The sequence below is a fragment of the Manacus candei genome, unplaced genomic scaffold, assembly GCF_025592945.1.
Source record: "Manacus candei isolate 608988 ecotype Guabito, Panama unplaced genomic scaffold, ASM2559294v1 h1tg000050l, whole genome shotgun sequence".
Taxonomy (NCBI): Eukaryota; Metazoa; Chordata; class Aves; order Passeriformes; family Pipridae; genus Manacus; species Manacus candei.
Genome location: NW_026138098.1, coordinates 23,901,076 through 23,913,402, shown reverse-complemented (window position 1 = coordinate 23,913,402; position 12,327 = coordinate 23,901,076). Strand labels below are relative to the sequence as shown.

Sequence of the window (12,327 nt, the reverse complement as noted above, 5' to 3'; positions counted from 1 at the left end):
TCAGGAAGAAATAGACATAACTGCTTTTTGTGATTAGATACCAGTTTGAATTAATTTTGTTCTTGTTTTGTTTTGTGTGTCTATTTTTCCTCTTTTGACCATTTTCTTTATTTATAAGGTGTGCACCTTCTCCAAGACCCACTTTTACATTGAGCCCTCTTGTTTTGTTTGATAAGAACTTTTCAATTAATTTTTTTAAATTTTCTTTTTAAACAACTGCATAGATCTAATTCTTTTGCATTTTTAGATCTTAAAAATATATATCTTCTGAAAATATTCATCATCCCCCTTTCTTTGGCCTCTCTTTTTAGTCTTTTCTTCTGTCTCCTATCTTCTTCTTAGGCCATGTTTGCCAGCTACGTCCCTGAAATCATAGAGTTAATAGGAAACCGCAAGAAATATGGTGGTTCCTATAGTGCGGTTAGTGGAAGAAAGTAAGTATCCCAAGAGGCTCTGCTGCCTCTGCTGCAGTAGAACACTCTCTGCATGCCATTTTCTTTTTTTTTTGTGTTTTTGTTTCATGCATGTAGGCAATGTTTGCTCGCTACGTGCCAGAAATTGCTGCTCTCATCCTTAATCGGAAGAAATACGGCGGAACTTTTAACTCAACTCGAGGCAGAAAGTAAGTCAAAAAAGACCAGGAGTGGTTGTGTGACTTTAAAGAGCCCCTGAAGGTGGTAATAGCTGATTCACAGCTTATAAGGCTGTATTCTTTGACATCAGATGTTACCACTGGAGAGTTGTCACACTATAATTAGAGACCTGGGCTATGCTATGGTACAAGTCACAACATTTTGTCCCTACTTCCAGAGAACCTGGATACCACTAAGACTGCACTAACATATCTTGTAAAAAGTGCTGCTATTACATATGCAGTTAGCTTCTGGAACAAGGTTGAGTTGTCACTTAACTGTTTTGGGCATCAGATTATCATGTGGTTTATCTCGTAACTAAATGCAATGATAATTCACATGATTTTCAGTTCTTTAGAAGAATTGGTTTTACTGGAGTGTAAAATAGGAGATTTAAGTTGACCGATTTATTCTGTTGAACTGACTATGTAAGAAGTCTAATAGCCCTGTTTCTCAGTGTTCCATCAGCAGATTCTCATGGATCTTCTTTTCACTTCCTATGGATATTGCAAACACTCATGATTTTAGGATCTATGACCAGGGATTTTAAAGCAGTTCTCCTCCACACACTGTAAAAAACTTACCCTAAGAAGAGCAGACAGTAGCCTTAATATAAACATAGTTTGGTAAAAAACCAAACCCTTAAAAGCCACTGTTTTGACCTGGTGGCAAAGGTTAAATTTTATTGGACCACATTAGCTCATTATGTTTCTATTGAAAACCTCTTTGTTTTCATGACCAAGTTAAAACCAGCTCTTTCTGGCATTCCCAGCATCTAGACCTGCTGGGATATAGCCATTACTGAACTAGATGTACTTGGTGATATAGTGTGAACTAGCACAGTATCACCTTTAATGTTGCCATCTTTCATTTCATTACATATCATTGTGACATTCAGTGGTAGAGATACATTTGCCCTGAAAGACTAGACATACAGAGGGCCCTTTTCATGTAAAATAAAGAAGGTACTGCAAGAAATGTGTCTAATTACTTTTCCCTCTCCTCACTTTAAGAAAATTTTTTACTTTGTTTCTTTCAAATCATCACCCTGAAACATTTTATTAAAGTGGATTATGGTTTAATCAAGTTGTTTCTCCTCTCTGTGTAGCAGAGACTGTAAATGGCCCACAGAGATAATTCTAGAGTGCTGCTTTACATCACTGGGTAGATAAAGTTTTAGAATTAGAATGCTACTGTCTGTTCAATAATATTCAAGCAATTAGACAGTAGACTTCAATACTTGCATTTTTTGAGATACCCTCAAATGTCTAGGGTAAACTGTAAACACCAGTGTTGGAAACTTCCATCACTTACCTAGACTAATAAAAGGCCTTGATTTATTTCTGAGAAAGAATAGTATCATGAATTTCCAAAAATGTTTTTTTGTGGCACAGTTTCACAGACCCAGTTTCATATTTGTAATGCTTGGTTTCTCAAAGAGTAGGTTTTTCAAATAGAGAACATATACCTCTGGTTTTGAAGCTCCAGACGAGTTATAGCAGAGGGGTATATGGTTAAAAACTATTTTACATACAGTTTTAGTCTCTCCCTTTCTACATTGTCACTAGTACCCAGCATTGCTCAGATGTCTCTAAATTTTTACCTGATCTTCAGTCAGAACCCCACATCCTGAAAAACTCAGCATCAGATTGCAGGCTTCTGCTAGCTTTGGGGCTTGCTTAATTTTATTTTTTCACCTTTTGTTTTTGTCTTTCTTTATTTGCACTATCTGTTTGTTTTTATCTCACTCTGTTGTCAGTGCTTTCTCTGCCGATCTGTACTGCTCATATAATTTGTTGTTTGAAACTCAGCTCTGTCACCAGCATACAAACTGTTCAATTTACTTTATGCATTGTTTTCCAGCTCAAATATTAATTACAAAGTAGTTTAAAGATGTCCTTTGCTCGTGTGGGTCTTTCATCAGAGAATCTAAGCTTGGGAACTGCACAGTAAAAAGCCATTAGCACCCCTTGTTTGATGTTGCTTTTGCAGTCAGTAGAACAAGATTGATGAAATGTTATGTTTGGCCAAAATTTAAGTTTTCTTTTGGAATTCAGTGTTGAGAGAATGGATTGTCAGAACCAATAAGTTTTCCTTTGCATGGGATACAGGCATGTGGTAGTAATTAGCAATATAAGGTCTTTAGTTGAGCAACCAAGCATAGATTCTGGCAGTAAACATAATGAGAAAGTACAGGTTTTCTATTTCTTTTGTCAGAAAGTTTCCAGATAAAATTAAATACATGTACAATATGAAAACAGCTGAATTTTGGTGAAAGATATAGTTTCAGCCCTTAAAATAACAAATGTGTATATTTTTAAACTTTCTACAAAATAGAAAAATACATGGAATCTGCTTTGTAGCATTTATATATTTGTTTATACATGCTGCCTTGTGAACTCCGTGTGTGTGGAATAACATGTTTCTCTATGGTTATTAAACATTAGGTCATACGTTAAAATCAGCAGATGATTACGTGTGTTTTGAGGATTGCACTGTGTGACTTTAATGCTAAGGAGAGCCTTTCTATGGAATTGTAACTGTCAAAGCAGCTAGAATGAGTGCATAAGAATTCTTGATACAAACTCCACTTAGAAGAGAAATAACCAACGCACCAATAAGTTTGATCTCACATTTCATTTCGCTTTTCAGCCCATAAAGTCCCCAAAGGTCTCATAAACAATATAGGATGCATTTGGCACAATAAAGAATCTTACTTCTCTCTTGGATGAGACACATACATACAGACTTTGGAAACAGAAGTAGTTTGTGGGCAGTATGCAGTTATCACTGGTTAAATCTACTAGATACTAGGTTAGTTTTGTTGTGAAAGTCCACAGGGAATTTTTTAAATTTTAAATTTAAATTATAATTTCTGCTTTGTAGTATTACTGTAGTGAGATTTCTAGAGTCTCGTAAAATACATAACAGGAATTTTTTCATAGTCTTTGATTGAAGTTCCACCTGTTAAATAAACAGCAGTACTCACTGTTGCATATATACCAAAATTTTATACCAATATGTCTATACAAAATGTGACTGAGACTAAAAACACAACTTTAAGGACAAGTAGAGTAATGAAGTTGGCACAATTACAATCTAGAACAAAAAAAATTATCAAAAAAAAGGTAACAATCCTTGTCTTGAATTACAAATATATAAGCAATGAGAGTTGCTCTGTAGGTAATGATATTATTTCTAAACAACTGCTTTTTTACCATTTTTCTTCTTCAGCTCATCAGAAGCCACTGTATTGTTTTTACTGTGTGCCTTGATACACCAGAATCAGATGATCAGTAGACAAACAAAACTGGCCTTCTCAGTTTAGTTATACACAGAGCAGACTAACAATTGCTTCTTGCTGTAGTCATCGCTAATTACAAATGATACAGAAAAAAACAGGCTGTAGTTACAAGACAGAAAATAATTGATAATAAATATATGTATGTAAAAAACTAAGTCATAACTGGTAAACAAAATTCAGACATAAAAAGCAATCAGACGTGTAAGAAAGTTTACAAATAAATATTACAAAATATTATTTTGTAATACAGCTAAGGAGGTATCTTAGGATGCCAGTGATGTGTCTTTCAGTATTTTCCACATTGAATCCTATGTAGCTTTTCTGTTCTCTCTGATGAGCAATTCAGTCACTACTGTTTCTCCTTCATGTTTTTTTTCCCTGGATGAATTGTGTAGTACATGATTTTACATTTTGGGAAATATTTTTACAAAGTAGGTGTTGCATATAAAATTCTTTGCAATGATATTTCCTCTTAGCCATTTTTCTTAAAAATTTTGAGACCAGCAAGTGCTTCCTTACACCCTATCTATAATTAGCTCTTTTCTTTTTAAAGCTTTTGATTTGACTTTGTTTAGGCTTTTTCTGTAGACTATCTGAGGAATTCATGAGTTAGTATTCAAGGGATCATTTTAAAGTGATGTTTCTAAAGTGAAGTACCATTAAAGGATGGAAAGGTATCTGCCACCATCACCATAGCTGAAAGACTATTGGGTTTAGAATATTGCAATAAACCTGCAGGTTTGTTCATGCATTCATACCTCTGGAAGACTGGAAGGGGCAGTGATCATTTTGTCTTTGGATGATTTCCTGAGTTGCTCCAACTAAGCTCTTAGCTATAAAGTTCAGGCTATAAGTCTTATGAGGTGGGGCTTTTCTTCAAGAAAGTCTTGGGTTTGGATAAGTAGATTTATGCTATAGCACTCTTTTTTTTTTATATTTGGAACTTATACATTCAGTTCCAGCCAAAATAGTATTTACAAGATCATCTGTGTTATTTCTTTTAAGAAAAAAAATTAAATCAAGTTTATTTTGATTATTTGTTTGTAATATTCATATTACTGAGGTGCAGTATGAAATTTGGTTAAAGATCCAGATTTGTTTTACCTCTACTAATTCATAATTAAAATTTTATTCTGCATTTACTAGTTTACTTGAGAATCAAGATTTTTCTTGTTTCATTTCTGTATTCATGTGTTCACATGATCAGACTGGATTTTAATTCTGTGAAATATTTTCTAGTTGAAGATATTAGCCTATATATCAGCCTGCACAAAGCTTTTTGCCTTTTTCATGTAGAACTGCTATCAAATTCTGCCCTTTAGGAACACAGAAAGTAGAACTTACCATATTGGCAGAGAGAGGGATGACCTGCTTGAGTGGGGAGGTTGGACCACATGACCCACTGTGATCCCTTCCAGCCTTAACCATTCTGTGATTCTGTCCACATATATATAAACTTCTTGCCTTGGCACAATAGTAAATGTTTATGCTAGACGTTGTTACATATTCAAAAAACTTTAAAAAAAAAAATCCAGATACATTATTGTAGTTAGTATGTAGGATTAAAAACTGTATTTTAATGAAATCACAGTACTTTACTGTATAAGCTATTAAAACCTCATTTCTCTTCTCTCATGATCTGCTCTGCTTCCCAGAGATTTCTTCAGATTTCTTAAATTTACAAGCCATAAATTAGCAAATCATCAACATATCAGCGGGAATAATCATCTGTTAGAAATTCCTTCCAGAAGGAAACATGGGATCCAATAACTAAACTTCACAGAGAAAAATAAAAACTGTAGACAGATAGATATGGTAAACAGAAAGAAAAACAGATAATTTAAGTTGACAGGCCATCTTGGGCTCATTAGACATTTGAATTTCATTAAAAATTAGAAAAAAAAATTTAAGGCTTATCCAAAGCAAAGATCCATTTGCTGCAGTAATGAGAGGCATAGCTCCAAAGAAAGTGACATTAGATTATTATATTAAATAATTCGATACAATATGTAAGATATTATTTTTTCAGTGGTATGAGAATGTAATAAGAGAATGTGACATGGATTACATTATGATCCCCAGGGATGTCTCTATTTCCCATCTGCTAGCCATTCTTCTAATCCCACTGTTTCAAATGAAATTTCACTTAGTGATAAAGAAAATCTGATGAGCGTTAAATAGACTGACAGATAGAAGAAATAGGACAAACTTTTTTTTTTTTTAATTTCATGTGCTTATTAAACTATATCCATTCTTGTGAAAGTAAGAAAGGAAATGTGGGAAGTGACATATAACATTTTTATGACATAAAAATGTATATTTGAGCTCACAATAACAGCACTTATTTTATATTTCTAGTTAAACTTGTAAAAATTCTTTGTCTCTTCCTAAACCTTAAAAAAAACCTTTTGGATTTGGCATCAAACAGCAATTTGTTGCTGTCCAAATTTTGACCCAAGAAAGACTGAATCTGGTTTATAAATCTGCTGATCTTCCATATTCTACAAACTACACAGTCCGTGACTAAGTGTGTACCTTCCAATGAGTGTAATGTGAGATGGCAGAAGTCATTAATTGATCAGCAAGTTTTAGAGGTTGTTTGCTTTCACTCAGGTTCTGTTGCAGAAAATGAGTCATGACATTTTGAGTTGATTTCTGTGGATAGAAATGCATTGGCTCTGGTCATGGATGAAATGCTCAAAAATCTTAAAAGCCATTCCTAACTCCCACTTTGCTTACAAAGGATTTAATTATTTTTTGAGTCTTTGAGCGCGTAAAAACACGTAAGGTGGTTTGAAAATGAGTAATGGTGGGAGAAAGCAATGTATTTAACAGAAAATACTGTGATTTGTTTTCAAAATAACAGAGTGTTTTGTGTGTGTGATATCTACCACACAAAATATTACAAGAATGAAGTCCAGACTTTGAAGGGATTAGAACAGTAGATTAAGGCCCGTTTGTAACTGAGATGCTAGTGCTGGAGGTGTAGATTACTCCTGTATTTTACTGTAAGCTTTCCAGTATGGGCTCCTTGTGCATGCTATTTAAGAGGTTTTACTTCCATTTATACTGAACTATTCACTTATTTCTTTCTGAGCTCTGTTATGCCTAAATACTGTGGTATTTTTCATGAAAGCAGAAATACTCTAAATAATATTGCCATGAAGCCTGAATGAAAGGATGAATACTCATCCTTTACTTTAAGCTACTGTGGAAGCCTTTTAACTAATCCAGACCCTGGAAGAAACAAATCACTGCGCTTTCATCTTATTATTGCAGATTCAGAGGTATGCATCAAAAAAAGAATATTAACTTTTAATTTACTTTATAGACAAACATTGTGCAATTCCTTATATCATGAAAACGTAAGATAAACTCATTTATCTGTAGCTGAGCAAAGGAGTTTAAATAAGCAAAGCAGCCTAGCATGAATCACATGATAGCATGCCATTACAAACAGACTTAAATGCAAGCTCTAATGTACAGTTTAAACAAAGGAGTGTGCTTTTTATCCTGGGTTAAAGTATCTGAAATACACTCTGTCAACCTGTTCTCTAGAAGAAATCTTACTTAGGTGGCCATAAAATATTTGAGGCCCCATGTAAGTGAATTCTTCTGTACTGTTTCTATGTGCTTCACAAACAGTTTCTGATATTTAAAAATTGCCAGTGACACTCCACCAGTATTCACTGAGCAAGACTGAAATCTGGATTTGTATAAGCACAGTTTATATAGTATCATAGCTGTAATAATTCACAGCTCATTAGGGTATTGTGTGCTTGTCACTCATTACCAGTTTTATGTTTAAGAGTATTTGAAAGGATTCCTTCTTGATTCTTAATTTCACATACTTATATTGGTCACAAAATAACTTAATATTTGCATCAGAAGTAACTTTCAGATGGCTGACATTAACAATTTCCCATTTGTGTTAATCTTATGTATGACCCAGTGCTGTTCCACTGATCTATACTGTATACCATATACTCAGTGTAGCTGTTTGAGCGTTTCCTGGTATTAACTAATCCCTTTTTCTTTACTCACCATTTAAGAGAACCCAAAGGCATGGAACCTGTTGGAAAGAACAGATAGTTTCTGTTAGAATTACTCACAGCAACTTCAGTATAGGCTGCATGAGTTCACTCTGGTTCCTAAATAGTTGACAGCTGAAGCTATCAGGTCCAATTCACAGATATTAAAGGTACCTCAGACATGTTCTCACATACTGCAGTCACATCTCCTGTGACTGTCTGGTCAGGTGCTTATGTACTTTAAGTGTTGGTACATATTTGAAAGTCAATGCTGTCTGCTTCTTGGTGACTTCAACACTTTTGAAATTTTTAATCCTTCAGAAGTAAAGAGAATAATGAAACAAACAGTTGTAGGAGAAGAAATGTTAAAGTTGCTGGAATTTTATACACTTGACAGTCAATGTGCTATATCCTTTAATATTTTCTACCTTAATCTTCTTTGAGCTAGAAAATTTATAGAACCTAATGGGAGAATCAAATTGAGAAATAAGCTTAGAGTTGAATATTTTTTTTTTGCAACTGCCATGTCTTATTTTCAGAGTATTTTGTGCTCTCTCTTCATGGATACAAATGACTAACACAAAAAGTTTCAGTAGTAACACATTGTAATTTCCTGTCCACTGGAGTTATTTTTCAAAAATTAATCTACTGTGTCTTTTTCTAGTTCAAAAGTGACCATTTTAAATGAGCGGTTCTCAGCCTTTGCTTTTTTTATATATGCAATACATAGGCAAGTTTCTTTAAAGGTTGTAATTTTATAACATATTATTCTGGCTAACTATACATACTGGCTAAATAATTGATCCTTAGAGGATCATCATCCTTGGGTTCAAGTCTTCTGTGAAAAAAAGAGAAAAACTTCAAACTGTGACTACACAGCACTTATGATTCTAACAGTATTAATCTGAGGGAGGAGTTTATATTGAAATAAGATAAAGACACATAGCACATGCATAAAGTTTTGAGCTGAATTAACAGAATCTTGAGTAATGTTAGGTAAACCAGGAAAAGCACAAGTGGCTGGAAACATTGTAAACTGTTATGTTTAAGAATGCATGCCACTAATAGATAAACAACCAGACCATATCCACAGTCTCTGTTAACATTTATTAATTTTATTTTTTTTTTTAATAAGAAGATGAGACAGAGACCTATCCTTTTTTGAGCAAAGCCTGTTAGACTGTACAAGAACCTGTTTACTTCAGCCACAGCAGTCTGCTACTGGTATATATGCAAATAATTTAGATGGTCAATAGATGAAGGAACAACCAGAATGCTAAGCAGAAAGACCAGGAAGACATCTGAACATATGTATTTGATATAAATATAATTTTAGAGAGACATCTTCTAAAGTGCACCACACTTCTTCTAGTTACTTGACAAGTGAACACCAAGTATTCAACTGAACAGAATTTTGTATTTATTATACTTGATTTATTGTGACAGAGTAGTTGGAGTGAATTTTTTCAAGTTCTTTATACTTGTTCCAATAAAATGGATATAATTTCTTTCAAAATAAACAGGCAAAAGATTTGCCTTTTGTATTGTATCCTCTGAAGGAAGAAGCATGCAAAGATCATTTGTAAAGAATCCCATTCACAGTGGATCTGTTTTCATTTACATTGCTATTTACATGGATTAAGTGTATGCTCTCAATTATCTCATGTCAGAAATCTAGATGTTTTAGCTTTTGCTTATTTCATTTTTTTCTTACTAAAATAGTTTGTATCTGTGGTAGCTTAGGATCCTATATCACCATTTTTTGTTTACTTTATAAGAAGCTAGAGTATTTTTAGCAAATGTATCATTATGTCAGTACTTGAGTAGGAAAAAAATTAGGTACTGTAGGGAATTTCAGCTGTTTAGAATCACAGTTGTGTACAACTGTGTACAAAATTGTGTACAACTGTTAATTTTTTGTATTCGAAATATTTTCATTTTTTTTCATATTTCTCAAATTAATTTTGAGGATGATAAATATATATGGGAGAGAATGGATTAGTCCATTTTTGCTGATAGAATATTATTCCTGATAAGCTTTTGATTCTTTGTAAAAGATTTCTATTGCAGCATCACAGTCTGGTAATATGGACTCCCAGTGGTATATTAAACCATTTTCACCTCTAATACATGATACCAATGACAACTATTACTTAAGAGAAACCTTAGTCCTCCTAAATACATATCAGTAATAAAAATGTCTAAATTCCTAAACCAGATTTTTCAGTATGGTAAAGAAAAGTCTAAATTTTGTTTTTTTAAAGAATAAAAAAACATTGAAAGCACAATAAAGTATTACTTTTGAGCCTTTTAATAAGAAAAAGCTTAATGCAGATGTTAGACATTTCGTTTGACCCAATATTTTTCATACAATGTTTTTCTACTAACCAACTCTTTTTCACAACGAAAAAGTTATCCAGTATGTTGGCTTTACTTAAAGTCTCAGTGCATGGAAAAAAATGGGTGGTAAAAAAAAAAGGGAAGGGAATGGTTATTGAAACACACAGAGGAAGTTATAAATCTTCAAATCATATACAGGACAGATTGGAACAATATAAGCTCTCCAAGTTTTCTTAAATAATGTACCTAAAAACTCTCTGTGGGCAAGTAGGAAATCTGTTTTCAATATCGTCTACTTCTAAGCAAAAAATATAATTTATGTTAAAGAAAGATTTTATTGGTGGGGGTTTTCAACCAAAAATTAATGCAAATATCTCATCAGAAAATACTGTTTGAAAGCCAGGAAGTTTAGTTGCAGTCACTATTCAGAACACTGCCCTGCACATTATAGGAACAGCAAAGAAGAGAAAAATAGATCATGCCCAGTTCTAAATCAGAGTGAAAAATGAAACCAAAGTGCAGATGCCTTCCAACACTTCAAAAGGAATTAGCCTCGATGTCCAAATGCAAGACTTTTTGGCAGGCAAATGTTTTATTTTCACTGTAGCAGATTGCTGTGAATCCCTACTCAGTGAGAGTCAGAACAGGATTGTACCAATTGTTTCTGCTTTTAGCAGGAGTTTTTTGTAGTAAATAACCTCTGGAGTTATTTTATAATGTGAATTATCTTGTAGTCTTTTGATACTATGATGATTTCTTCTGCAATGCAATATTTTGGGTTCCACAGGCATACTTTAAAAGTGTGGATTCTAATCAATGACAGAAAAGAATGAATATTAAGTGAAATCAGCCAAGGAGATAAATTTTCTGCACAGGAATGCATTGTGTCAGAAGAGCACTCAGGAAGAGATTCTGCTAAAGCCAACAGCACAGGATCTGTACAAAGGAGTTCCCTACCATGGGAAATTATTTCTGCTACCAAAAACAGTGCTTCAACTATGCAAATGGAAAGTTCAGTTTCTTAATTAGTAATAGCTGGAAATATCAGAAGAAAACTACCTATAGTTAAAAATCTATCATCTTGAAAAATGTGTACAGACAGTATAAGGAATACAAATTAATATATTTTTAGCTGCTATTTATGATTTTCTTGGGCCATTGAGGTTTTTGGTGCTAGATGGGTTTACACTTACGGAAAAGTGTTGAGTACCACTAGACAGCAAGAGCTTCCCAGTAGGTTACTGTAATGTAGTGTATCAAACACAGTCTATTCAGAATTGAGATCTAGTAAACTACTAAGGTTTTGAACATTTCTTCAGAATCTGAAGTTTCCTGAGGTTTTCCATTTCCATTGATATACTACTTATGCCCTTAGTGCAATAACACACATGAATGCCCATCTCCGGCAATTCAGGCGACTGACCATTAGGGAAACAGGGAAAGAGTGCTTCTGGTAGGGCTAAGAGAGGCAGGGCAGAGCCTACTGGAAACTCTGCCAATTTGCAAAGCTCCCAGAAGAAACCTCTTAAGGACTTCTTGCACCAAGAAGAAAGGATGACCTGATTATATTTTACATCTTGTTTTCTTATACTGTGTTTACCACCTCATAAAACAGGAAGGCTTTAACTCAGGGTTTTTTTGTGTTTTTAAGTGTTTGCAGTCCAAGGACTTTGTGCTTTGTGCACTTACTGTGCCTGAAACTTCTGTTAAAAGAAAAAAAAAAGCAAAGCAGACACTATTAGCTAGTTTAACAATAAACATTCATAGTCTCCTATAGACATTGATTTCTTACCTACTAAATAGAATGAAACCACTGAAGTTTTAGTCTATTGCTATTTCTAAAATTGCATTTGAGTCCTGGTGCTGTCATTAAGAGCTCATTCAAAAGGAATGTTGTCATATTTCTATATAAATATTTAACACTGTGATATGCCAGAAAAGTGATGATAGTAAACAATATCACAAGGTCTGCTGGACTGGTATAACAGTTTATCGAGTTTTGCTTTTCTAGTCACTGTCA

General features: G+C 33.8%; 1 protein-coding gene and 1 long non-coding RNA gene across 34 annotated transcripts in view; one reads left to right on the top strand and one right to left on the bottom strand.

Annotated features, from left to right (window-relative positions):
• Positions 1-12,327, top strand: part of KCNMA1 (potassium calcium-activated channel subfamily M alpha 1) — a 460,281-nt gene that overhangs the window by 301,671 nt on the left and 146,283 nt on the right. For all 33 annotated transcript variants that reach the window (XM_051800818.1, XM_051800821.1, XM_051800820.1 and 30 more), the window contains one exon: positions 343-434. In XM_051800818.1, the coding sequence (XP_051656778.1) occupies positions 343-434 (92 nt within the window). The remainder of the gene's footprint in view (positions 1-342; positions 435-12,327) is intronic.
• LOC127477121 (uncharacterized) lies at positions 3,174-8,175 on the bottom strand. The gene is made up of 3 exons (XR_007906852.1): positions 8,142-8,175; positions 7,981-8,008; positions 3,174-4,005 (listed from the first exon to the last, which is right to left on the bottom strand). It is a non-coding gene; the product is annotated as an uncharacterized LOC127477121 (long non-coding RNA).